Below are 24,346 nucleotides of genomic sequence, written 5' to 3' on the forward strand. Positions count from 1 at the left end.
ACCAGATGGTGTCAAGGAGGAGGACCACAAAGGTGGGAAGATAAACTCTGCTGCCAAAGCATAAAAAAGGCAGGAGAGAGGGGACTCAGCAGGTGCACAGCTTCGGCATGCTTAAAAATATGAGCAGCAGGAAGGGTGTGTCCAAAAACGTGGTCTCCAGGTGAGGCCTAGTGTACGCTAAGGAGGTTGCCTGCCTCAAGATTCTTCTCAGCAAAGCCCCAGGGCTGGCACTGTGGCTGGCCCACTTCTGGTAAAGTTGCTCCAAGTGTCTGAAATCTTGGGGGCAGAGTGCTGAAGGGCTGAGTCTTCAGTCAGTGATGCGAGAGCCAGCGGCACTGACTGGGACCATGGTCTGTGCTTAGCTGCTCAGCTGTGTTTGACTCTGTGAGCCCATGGACTGCAGCCCACCAGGCTCCTCTGTCCATGGGATTCTCCAGGCAAAAATACTGGAGTGGGCTTCCATGCCCTCCTCCAGGGGATCTTTCCAACCCAGGGATCGAACCCATGTCTCCTGCATTGCGGGCGGATTCTTCACCACTGAGCCTCCAGGGAAGATTCTTCGGGGGAAGCCCTGTTCCTGATGCTCCAGACAATCACCTGGTCCTGGTCCTGGTCCTGCACTACAGAGTGCAGACGTGAGAGGTGTTGCTTTCCTGGCGAGCTACACCCTGGCCCTGCTGCTGCTGCTGCTGGCACCACTAACGCCCCAGGCTGTCACCACGCCGCTCCAGACCTCCAGCGTGCCTGCTGTGGAGGTGAGAAGGCTCCTGCAGGCAGCCACGAAGTACCACATGGGCACAGCTCTCAGCCATCACAGTCTTTCTGCTCTGGAGGGATTCCCTGGCCCCAGTCTTCACCTCCATTCAGGAAACTGGAAACCCCCTCATGTCTGGAACCTTTGCAGTCTCTTCTCTCTGCAACAGCCTCATCGCTGTTCAGCTACTCTTCTACTGGAACGCAAAGATTCCCCACAAGAAGAAAGAGCAGCGGAGTTGAGCTGGCTCCCGGAGTACACTCCATGTTTCCATTTATCCACCCCACCCTGGGGGCCTTCTCATCTGAATCACTCTGCTGGAGTGACTTGTAAACATTCCCTGTTTCTGTGCAACTGCAACTTTAGTGGAAATACTTGGTTGACTTCCATCCTTAGAAAGGACAGGGGTAGAGATTTTCAGACTGACATTTTGACATTGTGTGCGTCCTTACAAAATTCAGGAGAAGAAAGTAAGGAAGACGACTAGGTCATTCAGGTACGACCTAAATCAAATCCCTTATGATTATACAGTGGAGGTGACAAATAGATTCAAGGGATTAAATCTTGTACACGGAGTGCCCGAAGAACCGTGGACAGAAGTTCTTAGCATTGCAGAGGAGGCAGCGACCAAAACCATCCCCAAGAAAAGGAAATGCTAGAGGGCAAAGTGGTTGTCTAAGCTATTAGAGAAGAGATGTAGAAAGGAAAAGATATACCCATTGACTGCAGAGTTCAAGAGAAAAGCAAGGCGAGATAAGAAGGACTTCTCAAACAAACAATGCAAAGAAACAGAGGAAAACAACAGAATGTGAAAAATTAGAGATCTCTTCTTAAAAACTGGAGATATCAAGGGAACATTACACGCAAGGATGGGCATGATAAAGGACAAAAACGGTAAGGACTTAGAAGCAGACGAGATTAACAAGAGGTGGCAATAAGACAAGAACTATATGAAAAAGGTCTTAATGACCTGGGTAACCACGATGGTGTGATCACTCACCTAGGGCCAGACGCCCTGGAATGTGAAGTCAAGTGGGCTTTAGGAAGCGTCGCTATAACCAAAGCTAATGGAGGTGATGGAATTCCAACTGAACTATTTGAAATCCTAAAAGATGATGTTGTGAAAGTGCTGCACTCAATATGCCAGCAAATTTGGAAAACTCAGCAGTAGAAATAGGACTGGAAAAGGTCAGTTTTCAGTCCAATCCCTAAGAAAGGCAATGCCAGAGAATGCTCAAACTACTGCACAACGGCATTCATTTCACATGCTAGAAAGGTTATACCCAAAATCCTCCAAGCTAGGCTTTAGCAGTATGTGAACGGGACTTCCAGATATACACACTGGATATAGGAAAGGCAGAGGAACCAGAGATCAAACTCCCAAAATTTATTGGCTCATGGGGAAACCAAGGGGATTTCAGATTAAAAATCTACTTCTGCTTCATTGACTGTGCTGAAGCCTTTGACTGTGTGGATCACAAAAAACTGGAAAATTCTTAGAGATGGGAATACCAGACCACCTTACCTGCCTCCTGAGAAACCTGTATGCAAGTCAAGAAGCAACAGTTAGAACTGGACATGGAAAAATGAACTGGTTCAAAATTGGGAAAGGAGTATGTCAAGGCTGTATATTGCCACCCTGCTTATTTAACTTCTATGCAGAGTACACAGGGGATATGCCAGGCTAGATGAATCACAAGCTGGAATAAAGATTGCTGAGAGAAACATCAACAAACTAAACATCATCAAACTAAAGAGCCTCTTGATGAAAGTGAAAGAGGAGTGAAAAAGCTGGCTTAAAACCCAATGTTAATAAACCCATGCACCTATAGGTACCTTATTTTTTACAAAGGAGGCAAGAATATACAGTGGGGCAAAGACAGCCTCTTCTATAAGTGGTGCTGAGAAAACTGGACAGCTACACGTAAAAGAATGAAATTAGAACACTTCCTAACACCATACACAAAGATAAACTCAAAATGGATTAAAGACCTAAATGTAAGACCAGAAATTATAAAACTCTTAGAGGAAAACACAGGCAGAATATTTTATGACATAAATCAAGAAAGATCCCCTAAGACCCACCTCCTAGAGTAATGGAAGTGAAAATAAAAGGAAACAAGTGGGACCTGATTGAACTTAACAGCTTTTGCACAGCAAAGGAAACTATAAGCAAGGTGAAAAGACAATCCTTAGAATGGGAGAAAATAATAGCAAATGAAACAACTGACAAAGGATTCATTTCCAAAATATACAAGCAACTCATACAACTCAATGCCAGAAAAACAAACAACCCAATCAAAAAGTGGGGAAAAGACCTAAACAGCCATTTCTCCAAAGAAGACATACAGATGGCTAACAAGCACACGAAAAGATGCTCAACATCTCTCATGATTAGAGAAATGCAAATCAAAACCACAATGAGATATCACCTCACACCAGTCAGAATGGCCCTCATCAAAAAGTCTACAAACAATAAATGCTGGAGAGGGTGTGGAGAAAAGGGAATGCTCCTGCACTGTTGGTGTGAATGTAAATTGATACAGCCACTATGGAAGATGGTATGGAGATTCCTTTAAAAACTAGGAATAAAACCACCATATGATCCAGCAATCCCACTCCTAGGCATATACCCTGGGGAAACCAAAATTGAAAAAGACACATGTATCCCATTGTTCACTGCAGCACTGCTTACAATAGCTAGAACATGGAAGCAACCTGGATGTCCATCAACAGATGAATGGATAAAGAAGCTGTGGTATATATACACAATGGAATATTACTCAGCCTTAAAAAGGAGCGCCTTTGAGTCAGTTCTAATGAGGTGGATGAACCTAGAATCTATTATACAGAGTGAAGTGAGAAAGAGAAAGATAAATACCATATTCTAACGCATATATACAGAATCTAGAGAGGGTGAGAGGTATGGAAAGAGTAACATGGAAACTTACATTACTGTATGTAAAATAGAGAGCCAATGGGAATGTGCTGTATGGCTCAGGAAACTCAAACGGGCTCTGTATCAATCTAGAGGGCTGGGATGGGGAGGGAGGTGGGAGGGAGTTTCAAAAGGGAGGGGATATATGTATCCCTATGGCTGATGCATGTTGAGGTTTGACAAAAGAACAACAAAATTCTGTAAAGCAATGCTCCTTCAATTAAAAAAAAAAAAACCCAACATCAGAAAGAAGTAAGATCATGGCATCCAGTCCCATCACTTCATGGCAAATAGAAGCAGACGAAGTAGAAACAGTGACATTTTATTTTCTTGGGCTCCAAAATCACTGCAGATGTTGACTGCAGCCATAAGATTAAAAGACACTTGCTCCTTGGAAGGAAAGCTATGACAAATCTCAGTTCAGTTTGGTCGCTCAGCCGTGTCTGACTCTTTGCAACCCTATGGACTACGGCACGCCAAGCTTCCCTGTCCATCACCAACTCCCGGAGACTGCTCAAACTCATGTCCAACAAGTTAGTGATGCCATCCAACCATCTCATCCTGTTATCCCCTTCTCCTCCTGCCCTCAATCTTTCCCAGCATCAGGGTCTTTTCAAATGAGTCAGTTCTTTGCATCAGGTGGCCAAAGTATTACAGTTTCAGCATCAGTCCTTCTAATGAAAATTCAGGACTGATTTCCTTTAGAATTGACTGGTTGGATCTCCTTGCAGTCCAAGGGACTCTCAAGAGTCTTCTGCAACACCACAGTTCAAAAGCATCAATTCTTTGGCACTCAGCTTTCTTTATAGTTCAACTCTCACATCCATACATGACTGGACCTTTGTTGGCAAAGTAATGTCTCCACTTTTTAATATGCTATCTAGGTTGGTGATAGCTTTTCTACAAGGAGCAAGCGTCTTTTAATTTCATGGCTTCAATCACCATTTGCAGTGATTTTGGAGCCCAAGAAAATAAAGTCTGGCATTGTTTCCATTGTTTCCCCATCTATTTGCCATGAAGTGATGGGACCAGATGCCATGATCTTAAGTTTTCTGAATGTTGAGTTTTAGGCCAGCTTTTTCACTCTCCTCTTTCACCTTCATCAAGAGACTCTTTAGTTCCTCTTCACTTTCTGTGGTATTATCTGCATATCTGAGGTTGTTGATGTTTCTCCCAGCAATCTTGATTCCAGCTTGTGCTTCACCCAGCCCAGCATTTTGCATGATGTACTCTGCATTAAGTTAAATAAGCAGGGTGACAATATACATAAGAATTACTGTCGCCCTGCTTATTTAACTTCATGCAGAGTACATGGCTTAAAGCTCAACATTCAGAAAACTAAGATCATGGCATCTTCTCCCATCACTTCATGGCAAATAGATGGGGAAACAGTGGAAACAGTGACAGACTTTATTTTGGGGGGCTCCAAAATCACTGCAGATGGTGATTGCAGCCAGGAAATTAAAAGATGCTTACTTCTTGGAAGGAAAGTTATGACCAACCTAGACAGCATATTAAAAAGCAGAGACATTATTTTGCCAACAAAGGTCATTCTAGTCAAGGCTATAGTTTTTCCAGTGGTCATATATGGATGTGAGAGTTGGATTATTAAGAAAGCTGAGCACTGAAGAATTGATGCTTTTGAACTGTGGTGTTGCAGAAGACTCTTGAGAGTCTCTTGGACTGCAAGGAGATCCAACCAGTCCATCCTAAAGGAAATCAGTCCTAAATATTCATTGGAACGACTGATGCTGAAGCTGAAGCTCCAATACTTTGGCCACCTGATGCAAAGAACTGACGCACTGGAAAAGGCCCTGATGCTGGGAAAGATTGAAGGCAGGAAGAGAAGGGGACGACAGAGGATGAGATGGTTGGATGGCATCACCGAATCAATGGACATGAGTTTGGGTGAACTCTGGGAGTTGACAATGGACAGGGAGGCCAGGCGTGCTGCAGTTCATGGGTCGCAAAGAGTCAGACATGACTGAGCAACTGAACTGAACTGACTGATGATATACAGCCATAACATACTCCCTTTCCCATTTGGAACCAGTCCGTTGTTCCATGTCTGGTCCTAACTGTTGCTTCTTGACTTGTGTACAGGTTTCTCAGGAGGTGGGTCAGGTGGTCTGGTACTCCCATCTCTCTAAGAATGTTCCACAGTTTGTTGTGATCCACTCAGTGTTTCCTGCATAGGCACGAGTCAGCAGTGGCCTGCCGCAGGAGCGCTGGGTGCAGCAGACCTGGGTCACACAGTCTGTGGCATAAGCCCTCTTGGAAGAGGTCACCATTAACCCACCATAGTTGCCTGGAGAATCCCAGGGATGGCGGAGCCTGGTGGGCTGCCGTCTATGGGGTTGCACAGAGTCGGACACGACTGAAGTGACTTAGCAGCAGCAGCAGAGCTACCGAGCAGATGACTCACAAACTGCAGAACAACTCTACCAAGGAAATTCTCGCAGTTAAGAAAGTTCTAGGTCCCACAACAGATTTCCCAACCTGGGGATCTGGCAAAGGGACTGAGAATTCCCAGGGAGTTTGACTTTGGAGGCAAGGGGGATTTGATTACAGAATTTACACAGGACTGGGGAAAGAGAGCTCTTACAGAACATAAAGAAAACCTTGTCCACACCAGGACCCAGGAGAGAGGAACAACGACAAACCTAGACAGCTTATTAAAAAGCAGACACATCACTTCATCTACAAAGATTCATAGAGTCAAAGCTACAGTTTTTCAAGTAGTCATGTACAGATGTGAGTGTTAGACCATAAAGAAGGCTGATTGTCAAAGAACTGATGCTTTTGAAATGTGGAGACAGAGAAGGCAATGGCACCCCACTCCAGTACTCTTGCCTGGAAAATCCCATGGGCGGAGGAGCCTGGTGGGCTGCAGTCCATGGGGTCACTACGAGTCGGACACGACTGAGCGACTTCACTTTCACCTTTCACTTTCATGCACTGGAGAAGGAAATGGCAACCCACTCCAGTGTTCTTGCCTGGAGAATCCCAGGGACGGGGGAGCCTGGTGGGCTGCCGTCTGTGGGGTCGCACAGAGTCGGACACAACTGAAGCAGCAGCAGCAGCTAAAGACTCTTCAGAGTCCCTTAGACAGCAAGGAGATCAAACTAGTCAATCCTAAAGGAAATCAGCCCTGAAGATTCTAAGAGCCAGTTCACTGGAAAAGACCCTGATGATGGGAAAGATCGAAGGTAAAAGGAGAAGGGGTTGACAGAGGATGCAATTGTTAGAGAGCATCACTAACTCAATGGACACAAACCTGAGCAAACTCTGGGAGATCGTGAAGGACAGGGGAGCCTGGCATGCTGCAGTCCATGGGGTTGCAGAGTCGGACATGACTTAGCAACTGAACAACGTTTAGTCATTTGGCTGAGATTCTTCCTTTGGCAGAAGTGTCCAGCCTCTTACCTATTCTGAGCAAAAGTCTTACCCCGTCCCGCCATTTCCCCACTTCCCCTCTGACCCTACAGGACACAGCCTGGACAGTGGAAGGGACTAGGTGATGTTGGCTTCCTCCCTCCCTCAGACTAGCTCAGACTGTCTCCTGAGCCCCAGTGCTTGGTGGGGATAGGGGAAGATGCACAAAAGGATGACTCAGGCAGGGCCCCAGGGTCGGGGAGGAGACTCCTGTTCCGGCAGGGCCAGGCAGGAGGGGGTGGAGACTGCCGGAGTAAAGGGGAGCAGCAATGGAAAAAAAGACTCAGAAACACGGAAAAAGACAACAGTCTCCGGAAGTAAATCCTTATATAATGGTTAACTGATTTTTCAACAAGGATGCTAAATTCAATGGGAAAAAACTTTTCAACAAATAGTGCTAAGACAACTGGATATCCACATGGAAGGAATGAGTATCCCCTAGGTCACACCATATACAAAAATTAGCATAAAATGGATCAAAGACCTAATTACAAGGGCTAAAACTGGAAAATTATTAGAACACAGGTATCAGTCTATTTGACCCTGGATTAGGCAAAGATTTTGTAAATGTGACACCTAACACACAAGCAACCAAAGAGAATAAACTGGACTTCATCACAATTTTAAAGCTTTTGTGTGTAAAAGGGCACAATTAAGAAAGTAAATGGAAGAAAATATTTGCAAATCATCAATCTGATAAGGCTCTACTATCCAGGATATATAAAGAACTCTTACAACTCAGTAATAAAAAGATAAATAACAACTAAAAACAAGCAAAGAATCTGAACAGACATTTATCCGGAGAAGACATGCAGATGGCCAAATGCATATGAAAAGATGCTCAACATCATTAGTCATCAGGGAAATATAAATCAAAACCACAATAAGATAACACTTCACATCCACCAGGATGACTATAATCAAATAAACTGAAAATAACAAGTGTTGGTAGGCATGTGGAGAAAATAGAACCTTCAAACACTTTTCTGGGAATGCAAAATGGTACAGTCCCCCTGGAAAACAGTTTGGCAGTTCCTTAGAAAGTTAAGCACAGAGTTACTATCTGACCCAGCAATTCCAAGAAAACTGGAACTATATGTTCAGACAAACCCACGTATAAGAATATTCATAGCAGCTCTATTCACAACAGTCAAAAGGTGGGAACAATTTACTTGTCTATTAGCTGATGGATGGATAGAAAAAATATGACACACCCATACAATGGAATGTTATTTGGCCATAAAAAGGAATGGAATACTAACGCATGCTAGAGTATGGATGGACTTTGTGAACATTACACGGAAAAAGCAGACACAAAAAGCCACACATCAGGGAATTCCTTGGCGGTCCGCTGGTTAGGACACAGCACTTTCATTGCTGTGGCCTTAGTTTAATCCCTGGTCGGGGAACTAACCGCAAGCCACATGGCACAGCCCAAAAGAGAAGGACTCAGTGTTCTCACAGCAGACACAAAAAGTCATCATATGATTCCATTTAAATGAAATGTTCAGAAGAGTCAGATCCATAGAGACCAAAGGTAGACTGGCAGTTGCCAAAGCCTGAGGAAAGGGGGTGACTCACAATGGGTTCAGGGTTGCTTTGCGGGGGATCATAAGAATGGTCTAGAATGAGACTGTGGCGTGGTTGCACAACCCATGAATACTAAAAACCACAGAACTGTACACTGTAAAAGGGTGGATTTGATGCCATGTGAATCTGTTGCTGTTTAGTCACTAAGCTGTGTCTGACTCATATGCAACCCCGTGGACTACAGCCTGCAAGGCTCCTCCGTCCATGGGACTGTCCACGTAAGAATACTGGAGTGGGCTGCCATTTCTTCTCCAGGGGATCTTCCTGACCCAGGGATGGAACCCACACTTCCTGAATTGGCAGATGGATTCTTTACCACTGAACCACAAGAAAGCTCCATCATGTGAATTACTGAATTTAAAAAATCAGTCAACACAATCCTCCATATTAATAGTCCAAAGTAGAAAGCCCATGGTCCTATCAGCAGACGCCCAATAAAGCTCACCGAGGACAACTCTGGACTGCATTTGACATCAGGAGGTCAAGCTCCCCTTGGCATGGGGGCTCAGTGCTCTGCTTACTGCAAGGAGACTTAGAGAAATGAGTCTATTAAACTTTACAAGCTCATCAATCAGACTGGCTAGTTTTAATCACCTCTCACAGGTTTCTGTTTTTTACATTTAAATACAGAGGGATGCTGAAATAACAAACTTCCCCATTACCTGACACTACTGTGTTATCACAGACCTCCCTAGGGCAAGTCAGTAGAGGAAAACCAATTGCATATTTATAAGTAAAAACGCTTTAGGACAAAGAAAAAGGCAGGACCTGAAATTAAAGGCGCGTGAGAAGCCCTGCATGTAGTGTAGTACATCAGACTCTCTTGGTGGAAACAGTTTAGACTTCCCTTTGTCACCAAGGAACCCCAGTTCCCAACTTCTCCTCCCCTGGGCTAAAGACATTGATCCAAGTCTCTGAAGGGGATGGCAGGGCCCCAGCGGAATGAAAGCAAATGGAACCTGTCTCAACAGCTGTGTAAGAATTTAAATATTTAAATCAAACATCAGTTGAAAACAGAATTATTCCCTCTAATCCAAACTGCTTGCTCCTCAAAAGAAAAGCCATGATAAACCTAGACAGCATATTAAAAAGCAGACACGTTACTCTACCAATAAAGGTCCACATAGTCAAAGCTATGGTTTTTCCAGTAGTCACGTACAGAGAGTTGGACCGCAAAGAAGGCTGAGCGCTGAAGAACTGATGCTTTTGAACTATGGCGTTGGAGAAGATGCTTGAGAGTCCCTTGGACTGCAAGGATATCAAACCAGTCAATCCTAAAGGAAATCAGTCCTAAATATCCACTGGAAGAACTCATGCTGAAGCTAAAGCTGCAGTACTATGACCACCTGATACAAAGGGCTGACCCCTTAGAAAAGACCCTGAAGCTGGGAAGGATTGAAGGCAGGAGGAGAAGGGGACGACAGAGGATGAGATGGTTGGATGGTATCACTGACTCAATGGACATGAGCTTGAGCAAGTTTTGGGAGATGGTGAAGGACAAGAAAGCCTGGTGTGCTGTAGTCCATGCGGTCACAAACAGTCAGACACAACTGAGCTGACACAACTGATTTGAACAACAAATCCAAACTGCACAGATGCCATTGCTAAGGAGGGCTTAGACAGGCAACAGTAACTTTTTCAAGGAGTCAGTTTAAAGAAAAGTCTTATGTAACGACCACCAATTTGAGATAAAACCCTGAAGGCCTGCAGGGCTCTGGCCTCCTCTACACAGCCACAAAGACCCCCACAGCCCATGCAAAAGGGCGTCGTGGCTTATCACGCAAGCGGACAAACGTGACAAAGCCACGCAAGCCTGTGGACACACAGCTTTTGTCTCACATCTAGAGCAGGGCTTCCCAGAGGAATAATTCGGGGACAGGCAGAAAAGACGGAGCATTAGTGTAGACTGGGCGCTGTGTGCACCTCTTGACAAGCGCCATCTCAACCTAACTCCCTGGACAGCCCTCAAACTGGGTGGGCCTCATGATACAGGTGAAAAAACTGACACCACACAAGGTAATGATGTGGCTTCCCTGGGGCCCCACTGCAAGCGAGAGCATCAGGACTCAGGCACAGGAGCACACACTATTCAACAGGACCAGGGGCCAAGCACATGTCCAGACGTTCCCACATCACTGTCCAGAACTTTCTGGAGGCCCTGATGCACATTTGGTGGAGTGCCACCCTGCCTGACATGCTTGGGTTCGCCTCCAGTACCAGACACGGGGCCTTGATGCCTGGGCCTCTGGCCCACCACGAAAGCTCCGCCCCCTTCCCTGGACCTACGTCACTGCCAGAATCTCAGTCCAGCGGTGCGGGAGGGGGCCAGCCCGCAGCACTCCTCGAGGGTGTCCTCAGGACAGCTCCAGCAGTTCTATCACTGCCCCTCACTGCAGATCCCCTGGCCACCTGATGCGAAGAGCTGACTCACTGCAAGAGACCCTGACGCTGGGGAAGACTTAGGCAGGAGAAGGGGACGACAGAGGATGAGATGGTTGGATGGCATCACTGACTCAATGGACATGAGTCTGAGCAAGCTCCGGGAGTTGGTGATGGACAGAGAGGCCTGGTGTGCTGCAGCCCATGGGGTCGCCAAGAGTTGGACACGACTGAGCGACTGAACCGACCGAACAGACGAGCAAACGGGGTGGGAGGCAGCTGTACGAGGTCCTAGAACGGCCAGAACAGACGACCACAAAGAGGGGGCTTAAGACAACAGAGTTTGTTCTCTTCCAGTTCTGGACACCAGAAGCCTGAGATCAAGGTGTGGGCAGGCCGAGCTCCTGAGGCACCGTGGGCAGACCTTCCCAGGTGCTTCCAGTGCCATCCCTGGGTCTGTGGCTGCATCACCCCAACCTCCGCCTTCACTATCACTGGCCATTTCTCCGTGTCTCTGTATCGCAAACATTCCTCTTCTTTCTCTCAAACGACACCTGTCACTGGATTCAAGGCCCATCCTAATCCACGGTTATCTCACCTTGTGATGCCTTCCTTGATGTCACCTGCATAGACCCCATTTCCAGTTAATCCCCCATTCTGAGTTTCTAGGCCGACAAGAACTTCACGGAGATACACACTGACAACTTGCCTAAGGTCACCTGGCTCCTAAGAAGCCAGGGTGAGGTCTGACCCTGTCCACACTCTCATCCGTCCACAGCCTGCCTCGAAGTCAGTGTCTAAAATCAAGGCACAGTCACCCTGGTGTGGTCATGGGCCAGTCCTGCAAGACAGGTCCCTCAGCAGAGTCGGGCCAGCCACACCACCTTCAGAGTCACTCTGCTGAACCTGGAAGGTTAGGGGCTCACTTTCCCAGGCTCCTGAGCAAGGCAAGGCTATCGGACCCAGGCAACACTGGGAGGCATAGGGAAACTCTGCTGTGGGTTCCTCAGAGATGTCTGTTCTCTGAGGAGAGGAATAAGCAGGTGACACCCTGTGCTAGGCTGGACTGTTCCAAGATCCCTGCCTCACAGTGTGCATGCCCCCTCTAAGCTATTCCACCAAACACCACTCTAGGTGCTGCTGCGAAGGAACTCAGCAGAAGGAAGTTAGGTCCCAGATCAGCTGACTGTGAGTTCACTCACTAACGAGGAGATCCTCCTGGTTGGAACTGGCCTAAGCAGGTGAGACCTTACAAGGGAGGGGCCTCTTCCTGGCCAAAGAGATTTTAAGCATAAGAGTGAGTGGACATGAGATGCCATGTGCCCCTAGGGGCCAGCCAGCCAGAACACAGCCCAGAATCACAAGGAAATGAATTCTGCTAGCAACTTGGCTGCGCTTGGAAAAGACCCTGAGAGAATTCAGCCTGATGGCACATGGATTCCAGCTCTTGAGACCCTGAAAAGAGAATCCAGATCTATAGAATTCTGACTTATAGGACTATGATCTAACATATTGGCATTAATTTAAGCCACTGAGTTTGTAATAATTTACAACATAGTAGTGAAAAGGGGAAAAAAAAAAACCCCACACACAATCCTCACATGTTCTTCCCACCTTGAACACGATGGCTGGAGCTGTGGAAGCCATCCTGTGAGCGTGAGGCGATAAGCATTAGAAAGATCTTTATCCCAAGCTCAAGAAAGATCTAGACAGATAGAGCCACGTTCCTGTAGTAGATTGTAAGAAACTGTCCCGAATGAGTCGGGGACCCCTCATTAACAGCAAAGTCTTCTTTTCCCATCCCTTGGAACTAGGTTGACCTTATGTCTGGCTTTGTACAATAGAACATGCAGACTGTAACACTCTGGGGCTGGTGAAAACAGCCCTTAACAAACCTTGTAGCATCTCCTATTCCCTGAAGGGAATCCTGCCACTGTATGAAGGAGCTCAGGCCACCCACATGGAGAAAGAGGCCTTCACAATGAGATGTGACAGGGAGATGGCCTCAGGAGAGAGAAAAGCATGGTCCCAGACAGACAACATTACTAGAAGAGAGAAGCCCCATCCCAGCCAGCCCCCTGGGACATCAGGCACACAGATGAAGCCAGACTGGATCCTCCTGTCCTGGCCAACACCACGTGGAGCAGGGATGAGCCTCTCATACTGACACTGCTTGAATTCCTGCCCATGGGTTGTTCCATTGGGCCACTAAGTTCTAGGGCTACTTGTGTAACTGACAGACACAGACCTGCTGAGTCTGCTGAGCACTGCCATCATCCACACTGAAACGGTTCCTCCAGGCCTGTTGCTGTTCAATGGCTAAATGTCTGCTTCATCAACTGACTTGTGATGCCCAAGTGGAAAGAGATCTTCTGGCCCTGGTCTCACAGCTGTATTCCTCAGCATCTCTCTTCCCTACCTGCTGCACTACCAGACTCTAGGGGCAGCCTTTGGCCTCCAGGAACACTTTTGAGCTAGCGCTCAGCTTCTTCCCATCCTTGTACCATATCGTCTCCATCTGGGCCTGGCCACCTCACAGCTCAGCGCAGCACTGGCCCCCACCTCGGCCTGTACCTCCCTGAGTGCTGGCTGCCCTCTGGCAAACATCACTGAGGACTCCAGGGACAGGGAGGGATACACAGTCAGAGGTTCTGCCCAGGAGAGGTTTTCCAAGTCCTGGAGTCATGACAGAGCCGTGCTCTAGACCCTGGCAGTCTCAGATCCACCATGAAAATCCTTTGTGATTGGCGGCTGCACATGGACCCTCCATGGGCACCAGTGGTCCAGGCACTCCAAGCCCGCCTAGGTGTGATGGGAAGCAGCCTCAGCGCCCCTGACGGGCAGATGGCCCTAGGGCCTGTGTTCAGGTGTAAGGATACATCAAGGACAAGGCAGAGACCCTCCTGAAAGCCAGGACAGGGCAGAGCTGGACTTGGAGAATCTGCCAAGAGACCTCAATGGCTTCCAGAAAAAAGCCAGGGCCTCAGACTTACCAAGGTCCAAATCTAACCTTCCAAGGACACTTCCAACACTTTCCAGGTCTGCTCTGCCTTATTTCCTCATCTTTACAAAGAAGACACAGGTTTTTAATTTTCTCATTTTTTATATTACAAACCTGTGTTCCTCATATATATATACACACATATATACATACATGTGTTTTGTGGGCAGTTTCTTTACCCAAATCCAGGAGTAGCTACCCCTACTCCCAAGCATTCTCAGAAGAAATGAAGTGAGAGAGCTTGGCCTTGCAAGCGCAACATAGCTGGAGCAGCCAGACCTGCTCCCTACAAACCAAGCCTAGGAGGCAGTGCAGTCACCACAGACACACAATCAGGAGTCCAGAGCCCTCACCGGCTCAGTACCAATGGGTGCCCTCACCCTGCACGGTGCCTGAGGTGGCCACCAAGCAGCGCCGTGTGTCTACATCCTCCTGGGAGAAGTGCTGGCAGGAGCAACCGAGCTCCACGCCATCCTTGTACCCAGGAACGTGCACATGGGCATCTGAGGTCTCAAGTTCCAAGTGGGCTGGCCTCCCTGCCACGGCACCCACAGCCGTGTCCTTGTGCAAGGAGGGTGTGAGGCCTACAAGGGCACACAGGCAGCTCAGGGAGCTGACAGAGCCCTCAGCACACACGTGCCCACGCAGCTAGTAACCGAAGATGCTCCTGCTTCAGAATCACGGCAGACAGCAGCCCTCGCCCACACCTGGAGACCGAGCAGCCTCCGCGGCTGACTTTCGACCACCAAGTGCCGCCCTCCCCTGCTGAGCAGAGCTCCTGCCCCCACCCTCCCACCAGGGTGGGCTGGGCTCCTGGTTCCCCACCCTACCCTCAGGGGTGACCTGACGGCCTAGCCTCCTCAGGAGGTCGGCAGAGCTGCCCAGACCTCTGCCATCTGCACGTGCTCACCCAACACGATCCCATCCCCTGCTGTAGCCACGGGGTGGGCCGAGCACCCCCCAACACACCTCTGACCTCCCACAGGGTAACCCGAGCCCATCTGAGCCCCCTCCCCACAGGCTTGGCAGAGCTGCTCCCCGCCCCCCCATGGGGACCGAGGACAGCGGCTCCTGCCACTCAGGGCTTCTCCAGAGTTGAAGGGGGAGAGGGACACACACACACACAGTTGTGTCACCTTGCACCATCAGCTGGTAGGCAATGCGGCCCCCGCGGCTGACGCACTCGTACAGGCCCGCGTCTTCTTGCTTCACGTCCCGCACGAGCAGCGCCCGCTGCCCAGCTGAAGCCTGCACCTCATACTTGGGGCCGGGAGACAGCGTGTGTCCGTCCTTGAGCCACGTCACGGCTGCCGCCTGGTCCGACAGCTCGGCCAGGAGCTGGGCCTCCTCATGCAGCCGGGCCAGCACCTCCCGAGTGGCCGCTGCCGGTGCCGGACGCTTGGCCGTCAGCTCCAGGGCCGCTGGAAGCCACAGACAGGTGACAACGGGGGTGTGAGTGAAGAGGGCGGCGAGAGGAGGAGAGTGATCAGAGGAGGAGGGTGGGGAAGTGGGATGAAGGCGTGGACAGCAGGGTGTGGAGGCAAGGAAGCTGGTGGTGGGTAGAAAGAGACAGCAGTGGACAGAGGAGGGAGAGCCGGATATCGTGGAACAGACTCCGAGAGGCAAGAAAAGAAGACACAGAACAAGAAGCGGAGGAGGAGAAGAAATCAACAAGAAGGGAGGAGGGCAGAGGGGAGGGAAGTGGCGGGCACAGACACGGAACGGAAGCTTGGCGCCGTCCGGCTCTTTAGGCCCTCCTCCACTCACACCCAGTGGCCTTGCACGGCCTTGTACACCCCACCACCTGGCCCCACGTTATCCAGCTGCTCTGAGAGCCACGGCAGATCTCCCGGGATCCCTGTGACTGCAGGGACCCCGTCCCACCCCATCCCTCGGGAAACATGGCCTGGGGAAGCCCTGGGGCCACAAGACTGGGTCCCTACCTCGGACTTCCATGCGGATGCTGCTCTCAATGCCATTGGCCACGAACTTGAGCTCTGCCCCGTGCAGGCTGACAGGCACCGAGCGGATGGTGAGGGTGTGGCGGGTGCCATCCCGCTGTATCACATACACGCTGCTGGCCTTCAGGACCCGCCCGTCCAGGAACCACTCCCCTGAGGAGGCCGTAGTGAGGTCCACAGAGAAGGTCACCTCGCCGCCTTCCACTGCCTCCACTGCCTTCAGAGGTGTTTTCACAGCCAGCTGGGGAGCTGCGGAGTGAGAGCTTCAGGAAGTAGTTGGGCCCCTCCCCTCCTCTCCTCCAATGCCTAGCCCCAAATAACCTCTCCTCTAGGAAGTCCACTGGGCAAGCACATGGAGACCCTGAGTGAAAGCGAGACCAGGGTGGAGTGAGAACAAGCTGGAGCTACCCAAGATCCCCTTCAGCTCCCACAGACCCAGCAGGTAGCCCAGTGCCCTGGGGTTGGGGGGCACAGACAGTTCCTGGGGGCTTGAGTCCTGTGTTGGGGTCACCTGGCCTTCCCACCAAAGAGCCTTCAAGAGCATCAGGATCCTGGGCCCACCCCCCTCCACAAAGAGGACGCAGGAGCCACGGGGGGCCCTCCAGCACTGGGCTACACTCTAGGTCGGGGCGATTCAGAGGCAGATGGCGCCACAGACCGCTGCCAGGCTGCCGTCGAGACGAGAGCCTTCAGCACTTACCCAGGTGTACAGTTCCTGGGAACTCGAGGTAGGGGCTCTGGCCAAAGCTGTTCACAGCTGACACCCTGAACTGGAACTCCCCCTCCTCGGCCACGCCAGCCACAGTCAGCTCAGGCGTGGTCACCCACTCATCTTCATGGCACCGGCTCCAGGCGTAGGCACCCAGCCTCTTCCTCTCCACCAGGTAGCCCTCGATGGCAGCAGGGCGGTCCCCAGGGGGTGGCGGGGACCAGCCAAGAGTCACGGAGCTCTCTGTCCGGGCCTTCACCACGGGGGCTTCAGGAGCATGCAGGGGCGGCCTCCTGGGGGCTGAGCAGAGCACAGGCCCACGTCACCAACTGGGACCCCCCTCCCCAACCCTGGGTCCCATACCACAGGAGGGAGAAGTTCTTATGCAGAACTCCCAGCCCTCCGTGGGGGGGCACTGCCCTGGTGGTCTGGAATGGCCACAGCCCGAGGGGCCTGCCAGCCCAAGAGCGAGCTGTGGGCCCAGCAGCCCGGTCTCAGCTCTGTGGCCCTTTCTCTGTCTGCAGTGGAAACAGCACCCGGGCCTCGAAGGCCACACTTGGCCCAGGGCCACCATGAGCTGTCCATGGGGCCTGGAAAGGGACTCCTTCCAGTTCCCAGCCTTGACCCCCTCTGTGCATTGGGATCTTGGGCTGGATGATGGCTAAGGCAAGGCCCAAGGACCCTTCCACGGGTGCTGAGGCCCGCACACCCCTGACCCCAGCAAAGGGCTGACCCTGTGCCAGCTGGTCTCAGCACCAAAGGCCAAGAAAGAGGACACATGCAATGTTCCCCTACACGCTGTGCTTCTAGAACCACCTGCACCGTTTAAGTTGGTTCACAGATCAGGGGGGCCACTGGGACTCCCACTTTGCAGACGCCTAGTGTGACCGTCGTGGAGGAGGGTGTCAGACAAATCGCAGCCCCCACAGAAGCAGATCTACAGCCTAGGCAGTCTACAACGCACTGCGCTCCCCGCAGCAGGCGAGAAGTCAGAGCAGGGCCCAGCGCACGGCGGGCAGGGGCAGGGCCCCCTCCGTCCGACAGGGGCTCTCACGGCCCTTACCTGACACGCAAAACTGGGTGGACGTCCGGCAGTCCCCAGCCACAAAGGCCACCTCACCCACATCCTCCAGGCTGCACCGGGAGATGGCCAGCGTGTGGCACGTGCCCTCAGCAGTGACGGCCACCCGGCCCCCAGCCACCACCGCCTTCTGGTTCCACAGCCACTGAACGGGGCCCTCTGGCTTGGCCAGCTCCACACAGAACATGGCCGTGTCTCCCACCCGCACGGCTGTCTTCCTCGGGAGCTTCCGAAGGAGGTTGCCTGGGGCGGGCAGAGGGGCAGTGAGCGAGGGGGAAGCGGGTAGAGCCGGTCAGAGCGACCCCCATAGGGCTGCCCCACCCATACCTCCTTCCTGCCCCTGCATCCAGAGTTCCCGCTCCACCTCTCCCTGACCCACCCCTTGTCCTGGGATCCTGCCTGCCCCGCCGCCCAGGACCTCAGTCACTCGCCCAGGTCCTGGGAGACCCATGCCCTGCCCAGTCTCTTGGCCCGCTGCCCGCTTACCTTGCACTGCCAGCTCAGCCACCGTGCGACTGCCCTCTGCCGTCTCACAGATGTACACGGCGTCATCGTCAGAGGAGACATTGAGCACGGTCAGCCGGCGCTCAGTGCCCGCCTCCTCGATGAGGTACTTGGCACTGGCCCACAGCCGCGTTTCCTCCTTATACCAGGCAGACTCCATGGCTGGCACCGGCACCTCACACTGGAACGTGGCTGATGCCTTCTCTGGCACCTCCAGGTCCTGCAGGCGCTTTTTGAAGGGCACTGTGGGCTCTGCGGAAGAAGGGCTCAGATGAGCAGGGCGGGGAGAGGGAAGAGGGGCAAGTTGGAGGGGTGCCAGAGGCTGGGGGATGAGGGGGCAGTGCAGAGGGGCAGGGAAGTGGGTGAAAGAGAGGAAGGAAACACGGGAAGGTAGGTATAAGGCTGGGGTGGGGGCAGGGAGTAAGGGTAGGGGTTGGAGGGGCTTTGCAGGCAGAGGGTAGATAAGAGGGCAGAGGAGCTTCAGGGAGTGGGGACAGAGGGAGGTAGGGGGAAAGCAGAAAAGGGAGAACGGTGGAGAGGGAACAGCACTTAAAGCAAAGAGTCCTTTCCCCCAAGAATTAAGGTGAAGTCTGTACGAAAAAAGGAGAAATGTCGCACGTAAAGTCATAGCAAGCAGCACTGCTGGGCAGCCCCCTAAGCTGGTGGTCCTGGACAGCCAAGAGAGGCTGGATCACACAGCAGAGAGGCCACTGGACAAGTACTGGCCTGAAAAACTGCTCAACCCCAGCACACTTCCCTGCAAAAAAAAAAAAAAACAAAAAACGAGGAAGCAGACACACACACACACACAAAGGTTGAAGCGCCCTGCTAGAGATCCTACATCTGGTAAAAAGTGGAGATGGGACTCCGACCACATCGAGGCTGGTCTTAGGAAACAAGAAGGAACAGTCCCCCAGCAAGTTCTGACGGTGTTGTCCACAGCTGCCCCGTGCGCTGGGGACAGGAGCCTGCAAACTGACCCAGAATCACGTTCAGGCTGCGCCCTGGTGTAGCCCCAGCTTGGGGCCTCTGAGAGCAGGAGACCTGTCCTTACTCCTGCCTCCTCCAGCTCAGCTGGGGAGGCCCCCCCCCCAGCATCCTGTAGGAGAGGGGGAGAGCCTGGGTCACCCTCAGCCTGCACTGGGCAGCCATCTCCCGAGGGAGGGGCTGTTAGTGACAAGCACTTGGTTGCACATGCGTGACTTTCACAGAGACAATGAAACACGACAGCAAGAGCCGCCAAGACCTGCAGCCACGAACTTCTCTACACGATAGGGAAATGGCAGCGGCAGCGGCAGCTAGAAGGAAGGGGTGGGAGGCCCGGGGAGGACCCTCCGCCTGCGCTCACTGCGCACGGCGACTTCGTGCCAGCCACCAGGAGCTCACCTCTCACGACGACCAGCACCGAGCTGTAGGTCTGGCCCACAAGGTTGGACGCCGTGCAGGTGTAGAGGCCACAGTCTGACTGCTTGCAGAAGAGGATCTTCAGCACGAAGTTATCCTGCTCGTCCTCGTACACCACGTGCCGCCGGCCCTCCGCCACCAGCTGTCCGTCCTTCTTCCACACGATCTCAGGCTTGGGCTCGCCCGTCACGAAGCAGCTGAGGCGCGCGTGTTTGCCCTCTGTCACCGTGCAGGTGCGCGTGCCGGCGCTCGGCGGCGAGGCCGGGGCGCCCCCGGCGCGCATGGCCTCGCGCCGCCGCTGCAGGTGCGCCAGCAGCATGGCGGTGGAGGCCCCCGGCGGGCTGGCTGCCTCCGCCTCCGCGTCCACCGTGAGCCCGGCGGCGGCGCTGGCGGCCCCGAGCGGGTTCTCCGCGTGCACCGTATAGGTGCCGCTGTCTCTCGGCTGTGCAGCCTGGATGCGCAGAGCGCTCGCCTCGCCGCTCTCCTCCACTCGCACTCGGGGGGCGTCCAGCACACCCAGGCGCCGCCCGTCCTTGGCCCAGCTCACCGACATGGGCGGCGAACCGCGCACGCGGCAGCGGAAGGTGGCCTCGGCGCCCTCGCGCACGCGGATGGAGGTGGGCCGCAGCAGGAAGTGAGGCGCCTGCTCGGCGCACGCGGCGTCGGCGTCCACCTGCAGGCCGACCGCCGCGAAGGCCTCGCCGATGGCGTTGCGCGCACGGCACACGTACTGCCCACTGTCGCCCAGCGCCAGGTCCAGGATGGTCAGGCGGTACAGGTCGCCGTCCTGGGCCAGGCGGAATCGACCACCCGCTTTCACCAGCTGCCGGTCTTTCTCCCAGCTCACTTGCGGCGTGGGGTTGCCCACGATCTGGCAGCTCAGCGTGGCATCTTTGCCCACCGATACCACGAAGGCCTTGGGCCGGGTTAGGAAGCGGGGTGCACCGCTGAACGAGGAGTGATCCATGGTTGGGGGGGAGAGGCGGGAGAACCTGTGAGTGGGGTCGGGGAGGGCATGGTGGGGATGAGTCCTGGGTGTGCTCAGAGCCCCGCTTAGCTAATGTGCGTGTGCCCCCCTTTGGCTATTTCATCGGCCCAGTGCCGCCTGGAAATTTTAGCTTAATACGGGGTGAACGTCTCCCCATTCTGCTCCCATCTCCTCCCACACAGCCCGTCCCTGCAGGTGGCATCACCAGCCGGTATGGTGGTCCAGAAGTGCCAGTTTGCCTCTTTCTGGGCCTTGGAGTTTGGCCCCACCTCCACCCCCCAGATGGGCTCTTTTTAATTGGCTGGAGCATCTCCTCCCTCTTGTCCCAGCTCCAGGCCTGCTGCCCCAACTCAAGATCCAGCTGAGCACCTATCCCCAGACGCTGCACCAGCAGCAAGCTTGCCCTCTTCCCTGAGCGGCCTCTGCCATGCTTTATGTCACCACAGGGCCTTCCCTGTCCCTCCTGGCCACTCCAGGTTCCATCGGGTGTCCTGTCTCCCCACACACTGGTGCTTCCTGGGGCCTGAAACTCCAGTCTACCTAGTGTCTCCCAGTCAGAGAGAGGCAACTCTCTGCACCCTGGCAGGCCCTGGCCTTGGAGGCTCATGAGGCGCCCACTGCTGGCCTGTTCTCTCTAAGGCACACCAGAGGTGTTTACTCCAGCAGACTCTCCTCTGAGCCGCCTGCTTGGCCTGCCCCCTTGGCTCCCCATTCTCCTCAGTGGCTTTCCCCACTCAAGCACTGGGCTGCCCTGCAGGCTGTGTGCACAGCTGTCCCGCCTTCCTCACTGGACATTGCCCAACAGAGAGTGCAGTACACAGGGCCTGTCCCTCCTGCCACTGTCCTGGGTCACATCTCACCCCTCCTGGGGTCCCGCCACAGATCCTCCCCACCCCTGCAGGGGGGCTGCTCATCAACGAGCAAAGAATGGAAATTCTACAGCTGGAGGGCTGGGCACCCCTCCAGCACATAGGGCTACCCACGAGCTCTTGCTGTGAGTGCCTGCCTCCTTTCATCAGAAGTCGAAATGGGGAAGGTCAGTGGTGTGTCTGTGGAGGACAATGGAGAGTGCTGCAAGAGTCCGGAAGGCTGAGAACGGGTGGACCAGCGGGCCAGGGGCACCCAGGGGGCTGTGGGGGGACTGCAGCCCAGCCACTGCAGGTCTTGGCTGAGGCCCCACTGGCTGCGGCTCTGCCTTGCAGGGGTGGGTTTGGCACCAGCAATGCCAAACGCCTCTGACTGACTCTGGTGTCTGCCAACTCCACGCTGGATCCTGCTGGCCCCCAGCGCCAGTGGGTGCAGTGAAACTGGGCCTTGCCTACACAGGGGCTTCTGTAAGAGCCAGCACGGATGGGCCCATGGGCCCTGGGCTGTCCCCACGTGCGCTAACTCTCTTCACCCCGGGAGCTGGGCCTTCAGCATGGGGCTGATCACCCTGGAACACACAGGGCAAGGTTCCCAGGCCCTCCAGCCCCCATCCTGGGATTCGGGACCTAATCCGCTTAATCCCCCTCAAGGAGGTGAGCTGGGACCAGCCTGCTGACTCACTGTGCAGTCAGCACCTCTGCCCTGCCCGCTTCCCCCCCTTCATTTGCTCCCCCATGGCCTAGCTGGGCTCTTGGCCTGAGAAGGACCTGGGCGGGTGGCCACCCGCCTCCATGGACAACCTCCTGGACCTCAGCGTCCCTCCGTGGAAGAATTACTTTGACACCAGTTCCACAGGGGCCTGAGTTCCGATCTCTTCCCAACACACCACTGTCTCCTGAATTATACAGTCAATCTGTGGATTCCCCAAGGCAGGACATGGCACCCTACCCCTGCCACACCCAGAGCAGGTGCGGGAGGGAAGACAGCTGCTCTGAGCTCATGAGCAAGTCTGTCCAGGGTCAGGGGGCCACTTCCACAGCTGGCAGCCCCTTGGGCCCTAGAAAAGGAGGATGGGGAGGTCTCATCTCTCCACATACTTAGGGGGAGCCAGCTCTCAGCAGGTGCTCAAGAGTGGGCAGAGACTCCAAGATCCTCTAAAGCCATGGAGATGAATCCTCTGTCCAGGGCCTGCAAGCCCCACTCCCAAGGCAGCAGAACCATGGAGGTCTAAAACAAGGCCCCTCGACACCCCCACACCAGGCAGGCATCCTCACTGGACAGCAGGGCCAAGGAAGCCCGAGGTATGCCAGAGGACTCTGGAGCCACCCTGCTTCAAGCTGGGTGTGGGGTGGGGACCACCCAAGGCCCCTCTGGGCCCAGATTCATCCACAGGCTCCTTCTGCCCTGCCGTGTTGGCAGCTGGGGCCGTGGGAGCCGCAGCCACAAGGGCAGAATCAGGCGTTTCAGGAGGAGAGACCAAGCCAGGACCTGAACCCCAGCATCTCAGGAAGGCCCTTCCTCCCTCTGATGCCCACCTGTAGACCCTGCTTGGGCTCCTCAGCTCCTTGGAGCCCCCATCTTGGCACTGGCAGGCTCCTCAAGCCTACCAGGGAGCCTGCAGCTGACCCGTCACACCTACAGCCCCTCACTTTTCCAGAACTTGGCCACTCTTGGGTCCTGGTGGGACTTGGGCCATTTTCCAGATGAGCCCAGGGTGAGAAGTTGTTCACAGCCGCACAAAAGAACCCTGGCCGGCCCTCTCCCAAACGCCCTGTCTCCCCCGCTCTCCTCTCCCCGCTGTGTTGCCCCATACCCTTCCAGAAAACACTTCAAAGGGCAGCTCCTGCAGTCTGTGCTTTACCCCTAGACCTCTGGGCCTTCCAGCTTCCCAAACTCCAGGGGAAATTCTTTCCTGGAGTCAGGTGTCACTGCCCCTCTGGCTGTCCCCTCCGCTGAGCCAACAGGCCCAAAATAGCCCCAGCTGTCAGCGGACATCCATCTCAACAGAGCTGGGGGCAGGGCCAGCCGGACCCTCAGGGCACTAGGCAGAGGGGAGGTGGGCACTTCAGACGCCCCCCGCCTGCCCCAGCTGCTGCCTCCCCACATGCAGGTCTGGCTCCATCCGCCAACGCGCCAGGGGCTGCAATCCACAGCCCCAACCCCAGGAGCAGCACAGCCTGGCTGAAATTCTATCCCAGGTCCCTCCATCCCCCAGAGCCGTGACCTTCAGCTCTGCCGTCCTCAGGGGCCCTGGCTGGCCCCCCACCCCTCCTGCGCTCTGCCTCCTCACCTGTCTCTCCGGGGGGCACGAGACAGCACCCAGGGGAGGTGCTCAGATGGTGCAGCAGGGGCTGCTGGGCCTCACCTCCCTCCGGGGACCCAGGACCGACAACGTTCCCACCCAGCAGCCCGCACGCCTGCCGGTCCTCAAACTGGACAGGGACGAAAGGACAGGCGGATACTATCCACTGAAGAAGACTGGGCCCGCCCCCAGCCCGCCCCCACTGCCGCTAGCTCGCCCAGCCCAGCCCAGCTCCAAAATAGCCCAGGAGTCACTGCCCCAGATTGGGTCTCACCCCTGGCCCCACGGAGGCAGAGGGCAGAGGCTCAGGGCTGCTGGGGGAGGAAGGGCCTGTGTGTGCCAGTGAAGTGTGCCCCCCGCTCGTGGGGACCCCTCAGACCAGTGTTCCAGAGCACAGGGAGGGACGGAAAAAGGGGGACCCAGGACCACTCAT

The 24,346-nt window shown here is 53.8% G+C and overlaps 1 protein-coding gene and 1 pseudogene across 42 annotated transcripts in view; one reads left to right on the plus strand and one right to left on the minus strand.

Moving 5' to 3' along the window:
- Positions 1-24,045, minus strand: part of OBSCN (obscurin, cytoskeletal calmodulin and titin-interacting RhoGEF) — a 231,601-nt gene extending 207,556 nt beyond the window's left edge. For all 42 annotated transcript variants that reach the window (XM_042249479.1, XM_060416153.1, XM_042249500.1 and 39 more), the window contains exons 1-7: positions 23,902-24,045; positions 19,739-20,748; positions 18,335-18,604; positions 17,831-18,091; positions 16,759-17,067; positions 16,041-16,307; positions 15,234-15,518 (exon numbers count right to left, since the gene is read on the minus strand). In XM_042249479.1, the coding sequence (XP_042105413.1) occupies positions 15,234-15,518; positions 16,041-16,307; positions 16,759-17,067; positions 17,831-18,091; positions 18,335-18,604; positions 19,739-20,723 (2,377 nt within the window). In that variant the 5' untranslated portion in view covers positions 20,724-20,748; positions 23,902-24,045. The remainder of the gene's footprint in view (positions 1-15,233; positions 15,519-16,040; positions 16,308-16,758; positions 17,068-17,830; positions 18,092-18,334; positions 18,605-19,738; positions 20,749-23,901) is intronic.
- LOC114114764 (mannose-P-dolichol utilization defect 1 protein-like) lies at positions 108-996 on the plus strand (annotated as a pseudogene).
- Positions 24,046-24,346: the final 301 nt, after the last annotated feature.

This window comes from Ovis aries, chromosome 5, assembly GCF_016772045.2.
Source record: "Ovis aries strain OAR_USU_Benz2616 breed Rambouillet chromosome 5, ARS-UI_Ramb_v3.0, whole genome shotgun sequence".
Classification (NCBI taxonomy): domain Eukaryota; kingdom Metazoa; phylum Chordata; class Mammalia; order Artiodactyla; family Bovidae; genus Ovis; species Ovis aries.